At 42.7% G+C, this 18,509-nt stretch overlaps 1 protein-coding gene across 1 annotated transcript in view; it reads left to right on the top strand.

Annotated features, from left to right (window-relative positions):
* nlrc5 (NLR family, CARD domain containing 5) overlaps positions 1-18,509 on the top strand; it is a 171,937-nt gene that overhangs the window by 101,079 nt on the left and 52,349 nt on the right. The window contains exons 26-35 of the mRNA XM_080187115.1: positions 952-996; positions 1,823-1,873; positions 1,954-2,037; positions 3,238-3,321; positions 4,634-4,723; positions 8,245-8,307; positions 10,061-10,144; positions 14,986-15,069; positions 17,212-17,295; positions 18,000-18,083. Of these exons, the coding sequence (XP_080043241.1) occupies positions 952-996; positions 1,823-1,873; positions 1,954-2,037; positions 3,238-3,321; positions 4,634-4,723; positions 8,245-8,307; positions 10,061-10,144; positions 14,986-15,069; positions 17,212-17,295; positions 18,000-18,083 (753 nt within the window). The remainder of the gene's footprint in view (positions 1-951; positions 997-1,822; positions 1,874-1,953; positions 2,038-3,237; positions 3,322-4,633; positions 4,724-8,244; positions 8,308-10,060; positions 10,145-14,985; positions 15,070-17,211; positions 17,296-17,999; positions 18,084-18,509) is intronic.

The following is an 18,509-nucleotide window of genomic DNA, read 5'->3' as shown; positions in this document are numbered from 1 at the left end:
GGAGAGTTCTGGCCTCAGACAGAGCATATAAAGCACAGACAGTTTAGAGATTACTGATTAAAATGTATTTAATTTAAATGTATTATCCCAATTTAATCAGTAATCTCTAAACTGTCTGTGCTTTATATGCTCTGTCTGAGGCCAGAACTCTCCATTCACCTGACGAAGAGGGTAACCCCTCGAAAGCTTGTGAGAATATTATCAAATAAATAGGTTGGACTAAAACCTGGTGTTGTCAGACTTTTTACTGTGTTTACGCCAGTCCAACGCCGGCATACCCACATCATGACTATAAGAATAGGGCAGACCTCATGTTTTAGTGTCTGATTTTATGGCGTGCACGATGATGCCAGACTCTTTGCTGAGTTAAACCTCTGCCCCATGTTCTCTACAATAATGACGACCTCTTGCAAGATCACAAGTGTCAACCTCAGTCAGGCACACATCCCAAATGAGCAAACAACCTGACCTTGAACCAGTGCAAGGAAAGCAATTAGTTTGCATTAGCTCCTAATTGCTCTCTGCTTCATTAAGCAGTCAGAAATGGAGGAAGAAATCTTTTGTGATGAGCCAGATTGCTCAATAAAGGGTTTTTTCCTCACCCCACTAAATACAAGCCAGTGACAGGAACTGTTCTGATCACTCTTCGTTGCAATTGTGTAAGGGGCCGGCTTATAAAGAAAAGATCAGGAATTCCGCTGTGCTCCCAGTGATCTCCCATGGTAACTCCAGCAGCTGACTGGTAGTAGAAATTCTGGAGAAACAGCTCAGTATGGGTGGGGAGGGTCTGAATCTTGTGCGATTTCAGGGCCAGCCACCCAGTGGTGAAACATGAGTCCCCTTCTTAATATTCCACCCACCCCTCACCAAGCCCTACAGTGACAGAGCACTCCCTATGCATACAACAGAGCGAAACCAGACCTTAACATGTTCGCTTATTTTCTGTTACAGAGCAAGTGGCCGAGCTTCAATAATCCTCATGAAGAAAGATTGCAGGTGAATGTCTTTTCCAATATTTTCCTGTTTCTACACTTCGCCCCAAACTCTGGAATTTCCTCCCTACGGCTCTCCATGTGTCCATTTTGTTTCCATGGTTTAAGGCACTTCTCAAACCCTACCTCTTTGACCAAGCTTTTTGGTCATTAATCCAATAGGCAGGATCCTCCACCCCTGAAATGGAGTGACCTCCTGATCCCGCCACTGTCAATGGGGTTTCCCATTTCTCACACCCTCCACCACTGAGATCCTGTTGGCGGCACAACCGGAAAATCCACCCATTGTCTCATTCTGCCCTTTTGGTGTCATACTTTGTTTCTTGAGTGATGAACGATGTTTCATTATGAATATAAGTTGTTGTATCATATTCCTGTTCCGTGTTGCCTGTCAGCTGAAACGATTCCGTGTCTTCACACATGAGCATGTTTTTCCATGGTATCTAAGGATGGCTGGGGCCATACCATTGCAGGGTTAAATAGCCAGCTTTGGCAGCAATGCCATTTGTCTTTAAAAGCTCTGGTCTCCCACTGCCTCCTCCACTTTGCCGACATTTCCATTGTGGTCAGTGTGGTGTTAGAATACAGTAGAGACCAAGGGAAAAGATGACCCAACCAGTACAAGTATTTTACCAGTTGCTTGTCCACAACAGCCCTGGTCTGGAGCTGATATTAAAAGTATGCTTGCGATGGAGGACTTGCTGATACCTGTTCTGAATTTCTACCCTTGGTGTTTTGTAGGGTGAGATTGCACTGTTACAGTATTGGTAAAAACACTATTTGTGTGAGGTCCTTTGTTCTCCTGTTAACACTCTCCCTTTCTTTTGCAGACACAAAGGAAATGGGAAGAAACTAGAACCTCCTCGCTCACAGATTCTCAGGTAATCCCTTGCTTTGTCCTTTCGGGATTGTGATTTAATTCTTAATGCAGAAAAATGAACATTATCTCTTGTTTTCAAAGACTGAAGGAGTGTAACCTGACCAAAAGGAGTATGGAAAAACTGTTCAAGATTCTCGAACACTGCAAAGACCTGACTGAGCTAGAGTAAGTACAATGAATTCAGTAAAAAATACTGGAATTAAAAATCTACTGATGACCGTGAAACCATTGCCGTATGTCGGAAAAACCCATCTGGTTCATTAATGTCCTTTAAGGGAGGAAATCTGTTGTCCTTACCTGATCTGGCCTACATGCGACTCCAAAGCCACAACAATGTGGGTTGACTGTCAACTCGGGATGAGCAACAAGTGCTGGCCAACCAGTGAAGCCTATGAATGAATTTAAAAAGTCTTAACCAGAACTCTGTCTGAATACCCGTAGCACAATGTTAGATTGGCCCAGCATATCCTCGTTAGCACCCATTTGAATGCTTGTCTGTCTGAGGGGTCCTGCGTATGCGTTCCCTGTTTGCTTCAGTCTATGCAAAGACTTCATTTTAAAATATTTCTCCCTCTGCGCAATTACATTTCAATGCTAGACTGTAGGGGTTAACTAACTCTGCTAAGCTGAACAATTGTAGCTGACTTGACTACAGGTGGAATCAGAAGGCATGATAGATTGGTTGAAAATTAACTGCATTCCTGAAGAGTAAACAATGCAGACAAACAACAGTTTCCCATAACAGCAGCTGCGAGGATTTTTTTTAGTTGGAGATAGCATGCGAAAAACACTTCTAATAACAAAATATGGGTTAAAATATATTTTGGTTTTAGAATGTGTGTGATCAGCTCTGTTCAGTTCTGTTCTTAGATTCCCCTCATTACAGTACATGTCTTTTTTGTAAAGCGCCTGACCGAGAAGCCAGTCTCCAAGTTTGCTTTTTCGTTTTTGCCATGTTAATTCTTCAAATTATTTTCCATAAAAGAAAACCATTTTAAAACTCATACTAGTGCTGTCCTCTTGTCTCTTCAAATGAATGAATGGACCCAACAATGTCATTATATGGAGTGTCTTTGTGCTGGCTTACCAAATGCAACCATGAACATTCTTTGCGATATCTAAAGGTTGTGTGTCCAATTGAAATGGTGTAGAGAGCAGAATAGATGGTCAGTTGGTGCTCATGTGTGACCAGGCAAAATGCCAGCACTGAATCTAAAAGTGTGCCCTCAATCCCTCCTCTCCTCACCCCCCAACCCCGGGAAGTCAGACTTTAAGGAAGTATTAAAAATACCTTAACTAAATGCTGATGTGAAATATGTAGTCCTTCCATGTGAAGTAAAGTCAGTTTTATTCATCATTCTTCAGCCTGTCCTGCAACTTACTTGGGGATGAAGAACTGCAGTGTTTGTGGGATTTCTTACCAAAGCCGCATGTTTTAAAACTAATCGAGTGAGTATCTACATTTATTATGCTGAAGATAATTCCAAAGATAAAGAATATTTTCACAAAGGATTAAACCCTTTAAACCATTTTCCTTTCCTCCTGCAAGTCTGAGTGATTCTCATTCAGATTCCATCTATTGAAATATGATGGAACAAAGATCACTGAAATAGTCTTTCTGCTTAGTTTTAGATGTAAGGAGAATTCTGGGTCAACAGTCTGAATTTCTATAAAGGCTGATTATTCTGCCTTTAATTGAGATTCTGTATTAACATCTCTTGTTCTTTTCGAATTGATGCTCAATGCTTTACTGGCAAGGAAGTTCTATTTCCCAAGCATTGCCTTAAAGCCAGTGTCAACTGTAGAACTCTAATTAATCTGTTTTTGATTAAACTGAGGCAGATCCTCAGCTTGTCTCTCAGACATAAAACTGGTTTAGTAGATTCCCCCCCTCCTCTGTAAATGCTGTGCCCTGTCAGTTCTGCCAACAGTAAATGCTGCTTACCATCCACCCAGTCCAGTGTTGGCTCAGACCTTTGTAAACCCAGCCCTCCTGTAAACCGTATCCTCCTGCTTCCGCTGTAGGTCCTGTCTTCTGTAGTCTATGTCTTCCTGTAGGCCCAACTCCCCCTTTAGGCCATGTCTTCCTCTGGGCCCAGCCATACTGTAGGGCCATGTGCTCCTGTAGCTCCTGACCTCCAGTAGTCCATGTCCTCCTTGCCCCCCTTTAGATCTTGCCTTCCTGTAGTTGCCCTCTTTAGGCCATATCTTCCTGTAACCCAGTGCTTCTGTAGATGAAGTGATTGGTAAATACTGCTATCATAGGCCCTGCTCACTGTGAGCACCAGGCGCTGCCTGCTGTGGCCCTCTGCTTCCATAGGCCCAGCCCTCTGTATATGTAGCTCAGTGTAGGCCCTGCCCACAGTAACTGCCATCTATTATGGACACAATCTGTAGATGATGGAAATGAAAGTAGGATGGGCCATCTGCAATGCCATTTTTACACCAGAGAGAAAGTAAAAATCTACGCAAATGTTTTTGCTCCCTGATCATCCCAACCAGCATTGTGGGAAAGGCCAGCCAATGGTTCAGCTACTTACCAAATGTTGCAACGAACGTTAGTGAGTGCTGTAAATGATTACTCCCAGCACGACAAGCAGGATTTCCAGAGGGAAAGTGCAGAGAGTACTAACTTTGTATTTTTGCAGTTTTGGATTTGGATTAGCTGTGTAGTGTATCAGCTCCTCTTCCTCGTTAGTTATATGGAGCAAAACAGCATCATTTTGCTGAACCCTGTGCTTTGTCTGATCCGGTTCCATAGCATTAGCAACAACAGAATCTCACCCGATGGCGCTCTGTATCTGGTGGAATCTCTCAATAAGTGCAGCAACGTGGTGGAGGTTGAAGTCAGGTAAGAACACACTTATCATTCTTTCAATGTGCTCTGGGGGCTGGGCTGAATTAAAGGTGTCGATGGTAGTCATGATGTGGAGATGCCGGCATTGGACTGGGGTAAATGCAGTAAGAAGTCTCACAACACCAGGTTTAAGTACAACAAGTTTATTTGATAGTAAACCCACAAGTTTTTGGAACGCTGTTCCTTCATCAGAAGAGTGGAAAGTTCCCTGACCAGAACTTTCCACACACCTGACGACGGAACAGCATTCCGAAAGCTTGTGTGTTTACTATCAAATAAACTTGTTGGACTTTAACCTGGTGTTGTGAGACTTCTTACTGAATTAAAGGGTCACTTTCTTTTATTGGAACAATTCAGATATGCCACAGTTTGCTCAGGATATCTTGATACTTGATTACAATATGGCTTCTGGGATGTCAGAATTCATGGTCCAGGCATCATGAACAGGGGACAGTCTGGGTGGGCTAGCATTCTTTCCTGTTGTCTTTATGGTGGGATTTTTCCGTCCCGCTAATGGAGTAGCATAGCGGGGCGGGAAATATGAGCAAGAGGCAAAAAATTGTTTTTATATGTTTCTAAATATGCATAATGCAGAAAGGCATTAATATGTAGATCTGCAGAAATCTGACAGGTAGGTTTGAGGAAAGGTCAGGTGATGTACATAGGAACAGGACTATAAATGGGATCCAGTATAAAAGGGCGCTACTTAATTAGGCTAAAGAAACTTTGGTTAGACTCAACTCCACGGGATGCACATGCTATTAAAGTGGCAACATAAAATGGCCCTATTTCATCCTGATCCTACAGGAACACAGTTGAGTGCTCCCTTTCAGGAGCCCACTGGTAAAGAGCAAGAAGGAGCAGGAATTGATCATTAATCCTCCAACGGCATCAAACTGGTGCAGAGCAAAGATCGCAGTCTATCTGCAGGGCATTACTCTACAAGTGAGAGCAAATTAACATGTACAAATGAATTGACCTTCTGATTGGCCCTCTAGCTTAATCGAGAGCCCACCTGTCATCTTTAATTGGATAGGAAACCTGTCTCCATCCCTGGCCAACATCCCAACCAGTGACTGTTCCTGCCCCGGGAACAGCTTCAGGACCCTGAAACAGTCTTGCCTCTTGCCCTTTAAGGCGTGAAGAAACCTGCAAGTGACTGAACTCAGTGTCCTCCATGAAAAGTATGAGGAGGGACTTGAAACAGATCACCAAAACCATGAAATGTGTGGATAAAACAATGAGCCAAACACTAGAAAGCACAGGAACAGCAGGGGCCCTTCAGCCCATCAAGCCTGCTCTGCTATTTAATACGATCAAACATTAACCCCACAACTCTTTCCATTCTTGTTAATCAGAAATCTGTCAATCTCAACCTTAAACACTCTCAGTGACAGCTTTCACAGCCCTCTGGGGTAGAGATTTCCAAACCCTCTGAACACAATTAGAAAATGTATAAGTTGAGGGCAAGGTTGGAAAACATTGGAAATACCCAATACATTAGTCAGTATGTGGAAAAGGAAAGGGCAATTATAGTTTAGCACTGAGTTTCTTCATTCATAACTGAATTTTGGGATAGGTTTCTCTACAAATGTTCTCTTTGTGAGGTACTAATCAACCCTCAGTACACTCTTAGCATTTTCCGTTCTTTTGCTTGGCTCTTCTGAGCTATTCTTAAAAGGCCATGTTTTAAAGTTTATTTATTATTGTCACAGATAGATGTACATTAACACCGCAATGAACTTACTGTGATAATCCCCTCGTCACCGTTCTCTGGCGCCCGTTCGGGTACATTGAGGGAGAATTTAGCATGGCCAATGCACCTCCCAGCACATCTTTGTGGATCGTGGGAGGAAACCGGAGCACCCAGAGGAAACCCACGTAGACACAGGGAGAAAGTGCAAACTCCATACAGACAGTGACCCAAACCATTGTTCGACTTTTAATTTAAACACCTTGTGAGCATTCCAGTTTAATGAGACAAAAAAGAACAGGAATCAACTTTAATTCATTTAACTATTTCTTTATTTAACACTTCAGATACCAATTCAAACTTAAACAGTTGCAACTCATTATCTTTTTTACTGAACTTTAACTCTCAACTGCACAATAACTGAACATTAACTTTAATTATTTAGCTGAAAATATAGACGGCCAAGTTAGGAAAACCTTGGCCAAAAAATATCCCCAATGTAGAATCTGTCTTCTCAGAGGAAAATTCCTTTGGGGCACATACCTTAAGATGGTTAATCTCTATAGAACTATCATTGGCAGACAAAGGACTGCAGTGTCTTTTATCCACAAATCCAGACGAATCCATGTCATCTAGCCAACTCTGTAACCAGAAATCGATCACAAGGTCGAACATCCAATGAAATTACTTGTGGCAATGCCATTGCACTTACTTCATATGACAGGTACCACACATAACAGCAGTAAAATTTGAGGCCACAATGTCGAATGTAAACAACTTCCCTTATTTAATCAACACAGGAAGCTTCAGATGTCAGATCACAGTTCCCAGACCAGCTACCTGATTCAGCAACTTGACGATCTGCATCTGATTTTAATTATAAGTTGACCAAAAATCCCAGCATGCTTAACTCTCAGCTAGAATATCCATTTTAAAGTCACTATTGCCATATTGTTGTTAAATCATTGTTGTAGACATTCTTCCTCCATCTACAAGAATCAAACCCGGGTCCCTGGCACTGCGGGGCAATGGTGCTAACCAGTGTGCTACCATGGCACTATATGGTCAAAACTCACTGATAGTCCCCATGCATTAGTGATGATTGATCTCCAAGAAGTTAATTTGCCATGAAATATTGCACTGGAACTACAATTAAATTTAGTTCTGAAATTCCAATGAATATAGATATATTGGGGTATTCAGCAGAGCTTATATCATGTAAACTCTGGACCGGATTTTCCGGCTATGCTCGACCCAGTAGCAGAAAATCCTACCTAAGGCCTTTGCATGGTCCTGTCCCACCGGCTACAATTCCCATGGCAGGTGGGATGGGGAAATCCCGCTCTGTATCTCACTGAGACATGGTAGTGGATTCACCAGAGAGTGAGTCAGCCTAGGATTTAAAAACTACTGCTGAAATTCTACCAGCGCGCCTGCCACGGAATCAGAGCAGGCGAAAGGCGGGTATTGGAAATATCTGTTGACTTCGGGAGGGATTTTCCAGTCTCGGGTCAAGCGAGGCCATAAAACCCACCCAACATAACTAGGTAAGGTATTTATGAGAACCAAGAATTGTCTGAAAGGCCAGAGGACAGGAAAGGTTTGCTCAGTCCATTAAAAATTCATACCTTCAAGGTAATTCAGTCTGTCAGAACTCTATACAATAAAGAAATGGACAACCAGTTGGATCATTAGGTACTAAACATGGATCAAATTCTACCAGGATTTTGGCAGTACCTGTCTGAGGTCCACTGCTATAGTATTTATTTTTATCCAATTTAGAAGTAGAGCCTTTTTAACATGTTCTCATTTGTTTGCACAGCTTGTCTTCACATGGACGATCCTTTATAAAGTTTGCAAAGAGATGTGAAAGCAAAGTGTGCAGGTGAGTGAGTTCTTTAACTGTGTTCTTCTTCACATTTGTAAATCCTAAGTGGTTATGGCCAGAATTTTACCAGCAGGGTGGGTAAGGCTTGCAGAATGGCATTCTCCATTGGCCTCAGGCAGGATCTTACCAGCCTTGGGTGGAGAGGTGGTAAAATTCTGGCATACATCTTCACCCAGTACAGAGCCTCACCAAATGAGAATGAGCTGAACTGGATTTGGATCTTTAGACTCAGTCGATTGGATTTTTCGACTGTCCCTGCCGGTGGAATCTTCCGATCCTGCTAACACCTCCCCCCCCCCCACCCCCTCAACATCTGACCCCAGCAGAGGAGGGTGTGAACAGCCAGAAGCCCCATTGGCAGTGATGGGACCAGAAGATCCCACTATCAGCCAATGGTGGACCAACTTGGCAAATTCAATACATGCCATGAGGGGGGCACAGAAAATCCCACCCAATATGCCTAAGACACAAACTACTATGTGGCTACTTGGAACTTCAAGTATGACTGATTGCTTTTCTGATTAGTAAATAACTAATGAGTAATAGACACTGGGTGTGGGTGGGGTGGATTTTCCACACCTGCCATAGTGTATTTCTCAATTGGCTGGTGGCAGGAGCTTTGTCATTGGGTTTTCTCACTGATTCCACCCCTCTGCTGGGAAACCCACGGTGGGGGTTTAACATTGGTGGGACCAGGAGTTCCCACAGGCAGGAAGGGACAGGTAATCACCCCACTGTTTTTTGGGAACGTGATCTCAATACTCACATTCTTTTTTTCAAATGTCCTTTCGTGTTTTGCACACTTGGTGGTAAAATAGTAAGACAAATAAGCAGAATATTGTGTTTTCTTTGCCATCGTGAACACTTTATTTCCTTGGTTTCCAACTGGCGATGAATGTTGTAAACTAATGTAAAAGTATGATGCACATTGATCTGAATTGTGTGAGCGGATTACCATATTTCCTACCACAGTAAGTGAAAGGTTTACGCTGCGATCACACTTGTGGCAAGATAGTTCTGTTTGGCTCTGCATGTTTCCATCAGAAATTCACTGCACTAACGCCAGCACCCTCACCAAAATGGCAGTTCACAAATGTATGCAAGGGTCAAGCATGCCACTTTGAACCTCTAAGTGCTCAAAAAAGAGCACAATGGATCTGAATTCTGTGTCCATTCTAACTGTACATTTCATAATCAATACATTTCATAATTTGGCATCCTGTTAATGAAATGACGTACTTCACTGTCTCCACCTACCTTTGTTTATATTAATTTTGTCCATTTTATCTGAATTCCTAGTTTTTCACATCAGATTTTTACTCTCTTGCCAACTTTCAATTCACGTTATTTTATGATTCCTGTTATTTCTTGATTGCTACCTTTCCTGCTTAATTTGACACTTGACACTTGCTGTTTTGTTAATATGGACCAGACTCGAACTTTATTGTCCACGCATAAGTGGAAATTTGTCCTTGGTTTCACCTTCGGTGTAACATATAATCATACAGTCAATAGTTTAAAAACAGTGAATATGTCATGTATACCCCATATATTGGTGTACCCATCACATACATCCAGACCATGAAAAATAACATACTCTGCCATTACAGCACTTATTGCAGAATAATATTCTGCAGAATCAGTAACCTTTCAAAGAGTGGTCAGGTTTTACACGTTCTAGGGATTAGTGAATGCAGGATTCTTTTTGATAATATTGCTGTGAATTATTTCCTTTGTGGATTGTTTACAGTGTGAAGGAATGTAAATTCAAAGAGAAAGAGCTGATGAAATTCTTCTCCATCATTGAATGCTGCACCCATCTGACAGAACTGAAGTAAGTAAAATTTCCCCCTTAAAATGTTTCTTTATTTGAGTGGTGCTCAAGAATGGCCTTGAAGATGACCCCTTGCAGCTCACGTCGCACTACAACAAACTGTGATTAGACTTGTTACAATATTGTACCTTTCATTCTGAAAACAATGGCAGATGGGTATTTCATATATTAATGTTTACCGATATTAATGTATATTAATTGTGTTTAATGGTAGAATGGTTGTGGCATTAACTGTGAATTAATTTGAGCCTTCTATAAATAGACACAGGCTAAAACTGTAGTTGTTAGGTTAGGAAGTGTATGTTTGCAATGTGTAACTCTATAAATAGTAAAAAAATGTGTAAAGATTGGCTCCTGTTCTATCTGGCATTCTGGAATAGAACATAGTGGCAGAGGATGATTACCTAAAGGTGAAGTTTAGAAGCAAAGAAAAAAAATCGACAGGAAGATGCGATCTTAGTAGCTATTGTGAAAAATGGCAAAAAAGCAAGTGAAAGTCGTTGGGGGACGATTGCCCTCTGAGTATTAACCACACGACTAATGGAGAATCAAGTGGATGTGTGGACATGGATTAAGACCTACCAAAGAGGAAACTGGGTCCGGTCTTGGTTGTTCATCACCTAATTGAAATCACAACGTATTGAGCTAGCTGCCCATCAGTTAGTTAGTGATGAAGGTTTGGACCGTCCATTAGAGTCCTTGGATTAAGTCTATAAGAAAGATGATCTGTTAAACATCTATGACCCATGATCAGAATTTAGTAAGATTTTGGCAAACAGATGGTTATTCCGTGGAAGAATTTAACAGATTTTATAAAGCCTTCAATTTTGGTACAACTGGATTGCTACCACTATTTAAATTGCTGGATTGTGTGAAGGTGTCTGGTATGGTTCCTGGTCCTATCTGGTGTACGGCTTTTGGAGAGGGAACACCTGTTGGATCAGATGCCTGTTCCTTGAACATTTTCCTGCAGAAACCATCATTTCTTGCAGCTTTAGTGGAAAAAATATGCCGTTCAGAAGTGACACAAAGAATAGAAGATTCCGAGATTTCAAAATTGTCCAGATACTGGATATTGCCATCTTTGCAATGGAAGAGTTGAAGGCAGGTAGAATGCAGATGAAAGCATATTATTCAGAAATTCAGATAAGGGCAACCAACTTGCCCCAAAGTGGGTTTATGCTGAAAAAGTTTATGCAGGTGGTTTATGTAAGGCTGAAGCAAGGCCATTTGCTTTTGAAAAGTGATGGGGTGATGCAATTAGTACAGTGGACTCTTCCATAGCTGGGAAAGTAACTTGAAATTATTTTTTAGCTCCTTTAGCTACATATCCAGGGGAGTGTGGATCAATTGATATAGAAGCTATGTTTCCGCAAGGTGACTAAATGGGCAGATGCATCAGGAAAACTGTGGAAACCAAAAAAAATTGTCTGTAGCCTGAAATATTGCTTCCAGGATATAGTTTGTTTTGCTGAGATCTGTTCTATTGGAAATAGGTTCCGTTCAACTCAGATGCTGCAACATTTTATTGGTATCATAAAGGAAAACTTCCAGACATTTTCATGATGCATGTTGATGATTTCTAATGGGCTGCTCCATGATATGCATTAGAGTAGAATTTAAAATTTGGAGTCAGGTTTGCTTGAGTACATTGGATAAGATACTAAGTAGTGTAGAATAACTTTAAATCAACATTCCTGTTCAGAGAGTGTTACTCCAATTCCAGTTAACTATACAAATCATTACAAAAAGATGATGTTACATCTAAAAAAAATACCGATCTTGATTGGTTGATTGAACTGATTGGACACTCAGATAAGGGTAGATGCTAATTTTGATGTATCGTAAGTATTACAGTGGTCCATGCCTGAATTTAACTTGTTTTCAGGGCAAATAAAATATTTTTAAAAATTGTCCTCCTGGCCTATATCTGGAGGAATGCGTACTTAAGTTCCCATTCTTAGGTAACCCGAAGAACATGAAACTCATCAATTTTAGTGATCCTTCACATGCTAAACTTCCTGATGGGTATTGATCATGGGTGAAAATGGGAAATATTGTCCTTTCTAGCTTGGGAAGCCAAGAAAATAGCTGCATGCTCAGTGGCGGTTGTGGAGACAGAGGCTGTGGAATTGTGTTTGTCAAATATTTTAAGTGTGATTCTGTGCAAAGGATAAATTGAAGGTGGTTGCAGGAATTTTACTGCCTTGCCTGCCCGAGGCCAATGGAGAATGCCGGAATCAGGGCGTGCCAGAAAAATTCTGGCAGGTGTATCCATTGAGTGTAACGTAGATAGTTGTGAGATAAAATACTCTATAAAAAGCAATGGTTTTGGTGGTTTGAGACAAATGCGAAAGAGAAAACGAATCGCTAAAATTAATTAGTTGGTACAAGTCACCAGTTGTCTGATTGCTTTACAAAACAAAGCACAAATACAAAGCAATTGTTAGGAGTCTGACTGAAGGGATATCTTGTCAGGCTTTGTACACAATATGGAGGTCTTTGATTTAATTTACTTAGAAACTTTTGTTATGCACATGAACTCTTTTTTATTTAAAATGAGAGAAAATAATCTATTTAACTGTATGCATGTGATAGGAATTAATGGGATTCATCTGAGCTCTTGTGAATAGACACAGATTGAAATGGTGGTCGTTGAGTTGGGAGGTGTATACGAGTAATGTGTAAGGCTGTAAATAAATAGAAAAGTGTGAGAAGATTGGTCCCAGTTCTACATTTCAGCCACTGGCTTTCTGGAGTATAGGAATGGGTGGTTTGATGATTGGGCAGGCAAATCTGCATAGCAAACTGGTACACGTGATTCAGTGCCATTGAGCTTGTGATATTCTATGTGATATTATAGTGATGAGTAACAAAAATGGGTGAATTATAGAGTCCTACAGTGTAGACGGAGGCCATTCGGCCCATCAATTCTGTACCCTCCACCATCCCATCCAGGCCCTATTTCTGTAACCCCACTTATTTACCCTGTTAATTCCCCTAGCACTAGGTTCAATTTAGCACAGCCAGTCAACCTAACCTGCACATCTTTGGATTGTGGGAGGAAACTGAAGCATCCAGAGAAAACCCATGCAGTCACAGGGAGAGTGTGCAAACTCCACACAGACGATAACCCGAGGTTGGAATTGAGCTCAGGTCCCTGGCGCTGTGAGGCAGCAATGCTAACCATTGTGCCACCATGCCACCCAAGGGCTACAGGTTCACCAGAGTGTTATTTATGGAGAAGATCAGGCTGTCTAAACTCCATAATCATATTGAAAAGGCCACAATTTAGTTGGATTCTGCCACTGTAATTTGTTAGAACACTCAATGGGCTGAATAGCCTCATTCTGCACTGTAGGGAATCTATGAATCAGAGTTTGTTCAGAACAGCAGATCCTTTTAGCTCTGGGGCTTGTTTGTGAACCAGACAAATGGGATCGAAATTACATTTCTGTGATGGTGAACAACCTGGAAAAATGGACAAAATACATAGTGCTGGGATTATGTTGTAACAGCTATAGACAGAGCAGACTTCATAGGTATGTCCCTCAGTCAATTCTTTTTGTCTTTGTAACTCAGTGACCAGATCTTGCAGATGTAATCTGTACCGTTTCCAAGAATTGCTGGGCCCGATTCTCCCATCCCAACGTGCATGTTTTTTGATGTATCAGGTTGGGAGACGTGCATGTCCATTTCACAGAATTCATGCACACGTTTCCGACATACGCGCGTCTCCCACAGCCGGAGAGGTGCGCAGTCGTGACCACATGGAAACTGGTGGGAAGACGGGATAAGTGATTTTAATTTGTTTCTCATGTATTTTAAATGTCACTATTGGGCCCAGGACTGAATTCTCTGGGCCTACTAGCATCTCCCAACCTGCCAGGAGTATTTCACTTTGGTGGGATTTAGAGTAACTCCCCACATTCGGGGAACTAGCGGGAGACCCTGCTGGAGTGAAGGGGGGTAATAGGGGCCCCCCCCAGAGTGTCAGGTAGCAGGGGGTGCCTCCTAGGCATGGGCACCCTGGCAGTGCCAGCCTGTGCACCCTGGCACTGCCCAATGGGCAAAGTGCTAATGCGCGGGGAGGAACATTAGTACTGCGCATTGGGCAGTGCCAAGGGGTCGGGGCCTATTGTATGTGGAGCGTAGGGGACAATTGGGCTGCCCGCTACTACTTTACAGATAAGATCAGTCAAAGCTGGGGGGCCAGTGATCTGGGGGGTGGGGGGGTTGTCTACCTCTGCTGTCTGCCTCCCATGGGGGGGTGTCTACCTCCCTGGGGGGGAGGGGGTGATCCGCTTGGGGGGGGGGGGGAGCAAATTGACAGTGTTTGTTGGCGGGGCGATGGGGGGTGTGGTTGTTTGGAGATTGCTGTGTTCCTGGCCAGCATGCGATGCGCAGAGTTCCAGAACTGTCAGATTCTGACGTGAATAGGCCCCATCGCCCCCCCCACCCCATGCTTTTAATGATATTCATGATTGTGACCTCTGCCTTGCACAAAGTGTGGGAGATTCAATCCGAACTACCGACTGAAAAAGCTATCATAAATTACACCATTTTTTCTTGCCAGTTCAGCACTTCAAATTTTTTGGGGAGAATCAGGCCCGCTATCCCTAAGAATTGAATGTGTTTCTGGCCAAAGTACTCCACATATTCTGTTCTGAGTCTGTGTGGTGAACTATGATCTCCTTTGACTTATGTCATGTTATTTGAATGTGGTTGTAAGTCACCTTGTAACTCAGGAGGAGCAGTTATAAATGCAGTTTGTTAATCACTAGGAAATGCTTAGAAATGCTTGAAACACTGCCAAACTGAACTGTCGTGTTTTATTGTAGCCTGGCCGGCAACATGATGGGGGATGAGGGCCTGCGAAACCTGGTCAAAGTCATGGATAAACTCAAAGGCTTGAAGGAGCTCAAGTGAGTCAAGCACTAATCAAACAAATGTACAGTATAATCCCTGCAAGGAGCTCGGAAAACCTGACCAAGTCTCATCAGTGGGATAGGGGACCTGCCTATTCATTTGGCAAGCACTGATTCTGTTAATGCACTTGAAACTGCCACTTAGGAAAACAGGAATAGGCCATCCTGCCCCTTGGACCTATCCTGCCAGATAGATAATGATTTACCTGTACCTTAATTTCATTTACCTTCCTTTGCTCCATATCCTATGATATTCTTACTTAACAAACATTTGTCCATTTCAGCCTTGAAGGCTCTGTTTTCCCCTGTGCTTCTGAATCAGAGGAGAATTCAACAGTGCTATTGCTGTTCTATGAACAGTGCTTTCTGAACTGTTAACATTTGGTGAGGGGGGGATTGCAGTGGACAGAGAAGACATTATACTTTTAAAAAGAATGTACCTGTGATGTTAAAAGAGATGTCTGGTGAAATATCCTAGAAAAATGGGCACAATCTTATGCCCACGTTCCAACCCCACGGAGGCAATTGTGGAGGCGATGGGCTGGGTGTTTTTGACTGGCTGGGAGGGAATGGAGTGGAGACCTTCCCGAGTGCCCCAAATAAACTCCAGACAGAAAGAATAGAGAGCAGTCTTCTCACTCGGAGGCCAATTGAGGCCCTTAAATGGCTACCACAGTCAAGACTTTACCAATGGCCAGTGGGCAATTCGCAATGTGGGGAGACCACACAACCTTCCTAGTGGGAAGGGATGCCCTTGTGTCAGGCACTCTGTACACGATCACAGGACTAGTTACCAAGAAGGTGGTGGAACGGAACAATTGATGGCATCATTCTGCCCTTTCTATTGAACACCCCCTCACCCCTCTTGGCAGGGCCTCTCTCCTGGTAGTCAAGGCCACCCTACCTATCTCTCTTGCAGGAATTCAGCTTTACTACCTGGCATAGGGCCATGTAGTACTGGCAGTTCCCACTGCTCCCAGTGGCACTGTTGGTTATGTAGAGCTGCTGACCTCTAATTGGCCAGCAGTATTTGGCGGGGGGGTGGTGGGATTTCTGCCCTATTCGGGGCTGATTCAACAGGAGCTCCAGTGCTGCCCAGGCAAGTGTCTGATTCTTCCAAAATTGCATGGGGCCTTCTGAATTCCTTCAACATGGGGTTCTCACCAGTTGTCTAGCCGGTGGATGTGAATCCTGCCCCAAACAGTAAATTCTTCCAATATCTCTGTTACAAACTTATTTAAAGCTTTCAGTCATAACTCCACCCCCTCCAAAAATCCATAATTCAACAGATAAAGCATGTTGGAACATAGATTATGTGCCCAGTAACAACATGGTGAGCTTAGAGATTTATACTGACAACAATTTTTCAGCACCATCTTTAAGTATTAATCAGTTGAAGTTGCCCAGTATAATAAAAAGTGACCATATCATTCTCCTGGGCAAGCAGCAATCTTCCCATTATAACTTTAGCAACAGATGGGCAGAAACCTCAGGAAAATGGCATAGCCTGGCCATCATTAGATATCCCTGCTGGCTGAACTGCTGAGTTCCAGTGGGACAGCTGGAGACCAGAGGGGCTTCCATGGAATTTAAGAGCCAGTGCTTTCAAGATGTGATGCTGTATACAACCAGATAAGAGCTCATCGCAGAGCCAGATTAAAGAACAAAGCCAAAATTATGACCATTTTTGGGATAAAAATGTGGTTAATCGCTGTTGGGACAAGGGATAATCCTCCAACACCTGGGAAATATGGAATTTAGCTTTTTTATTCATTCATGGGGCACGGGTGTCACTGGCATTTATTGCCCATCCCTAATTGGCTTGCTAGGCCATTTTTGAGGGCATTTAAGAGTCAACCACATTGCTGTGGCTCTGGAGTCACATGTAGGCCAGACCAGGTAAGGACTGCAGATTTCCTTCCCTAAAGGGTGTTAGTGAACCAGATAGGTTTTTACGACAATCAGCAATGGTCATCATTAGACTTTTAATTCCAAATTTTTATTTGGATTCAAATGTCACCACGGTGGTATTCAAACTCAGGTCCCCAGAGCATTACCATGGGTCTCTAGATTACTAGTCCAGTGACATAACCACTACGCCACCGCCTCTCCTAAACTTACTGTTGTTTTATTTTCCAGCCTGGAAAAGAATGGAATTTCTCCTGCTGCTGTGAAAGATCTCTTAGTGGCATTAAAGAATTGCCCCAAAGCATTCACGGTCAGGTAAGCACCTTCACTGAAAGGAATGATGCAGTGTTCCTTGCCTTTAAGTTGTTCCACTTCCCAACTCCTTTTCCTAAAGGCTCTGCCTTTGCTGTTGTTAGCTTTGAATACTGCTTAACGACTCTGTTTTGTGGTATTTTGACTTTCTTTTCAAGGCTCCTACATGTGAATTATTTTGTCCTTTTTTATCTTTCATATACCAGTGCATTGAAGGAATTTCAATTCAAGTTCCCCAGTTGAGTTCTGGGCAGGATTTTCCCTGCAGATTCATGAACTCACTGTTAAGATTCGAATGGGAAACAATTTTATATGAAACAGTCACTCCATGTAGACCTCTGAGCCTGCCTAGCAGTTGTATTGGCAGCCAGGAGGCTCCCTCCAGGTAACTAACCCTGGCCCCTGCTATCTGCAGAGACCTGGAGGCTGAGTGGAAAATCCCACTCACCTTCTTTCACTAGACCTTTGATGACCTTGGTCATGTAGCCCTGCTGTCGATCCCCACTCCATTCTTCCTCTGAGACAGTCGCCTGAGTGCAAGGAGCCAGCGAACCAGCATCTGAGCACTTGGCATTTTTGTGTGCCTTCTCACCTCTATTCCCACCCTTTTGCAGGTGAGAAATCCTCCTCTTTGGTCACCTGAGAATCTGTAGTGTTTAAATTAAAATGCAGATGACAGCAGTGCTGATATTGGTTTTGTATTTCAGGTTTGAAGAGCGGTGGATATATGGTGAAAATGTGACTGATCTTGTGCAATGCGTCTGCACCCATTTGAACATTGCAGACATTAGGTCAGTAGGAACTGATTGAAACTGGAACTGATTGGGTTGCTCCATCACCTATCTGATTGACATGTTGTACTGTCATGAATGGGCTGTATATTTGACTGTTCAATTTCAAAACTTTATCTTTTAGTTTTACTCATTGGGGTTGAGGTGAGCAAAACTGGAAACTGAAACATTCTCCAAAGCTGAACCGATCTTTGCAGGCTGATGTTCATCATCAAGAATCATCAAACCCTACAGTGCAGAAAGAGGCCCTTCGGCCCATCGAGTCTGCACTGAACACAATCCTACCCAGGCCCTACCCCCATATCCCTACACATTATAACCACTAATCCCTCTAACCTACACATCCTCAGACACTAAGGGGCAATTTCTTAGCATGGCCAATCAACCTAACCCACACATCTTTGGACTGTGGGAGGAATGATGTGG

Source organism: Carcharhinus amblyrhynchos, chromosome 4 (genome assembly GCF_965287045.1).
Source record: "Carcharhinus amblyrhynchos chromosome 4, sCarAmb.v2.hapA, whole genome shotgun sequence".
Classification (NCBI taxonomy): Eukaryota; Metazoa; Chordata; class Chondrichthyes; order Carcharhiniformes; family Carcharhinidae; genus Carcharhinus; species Carcharhinus amblyrhynchos.
Note: the sequence above shows the minus strand (reverse complement) of the source record. Positions and strands in the feature narration are given on the sequence as shown.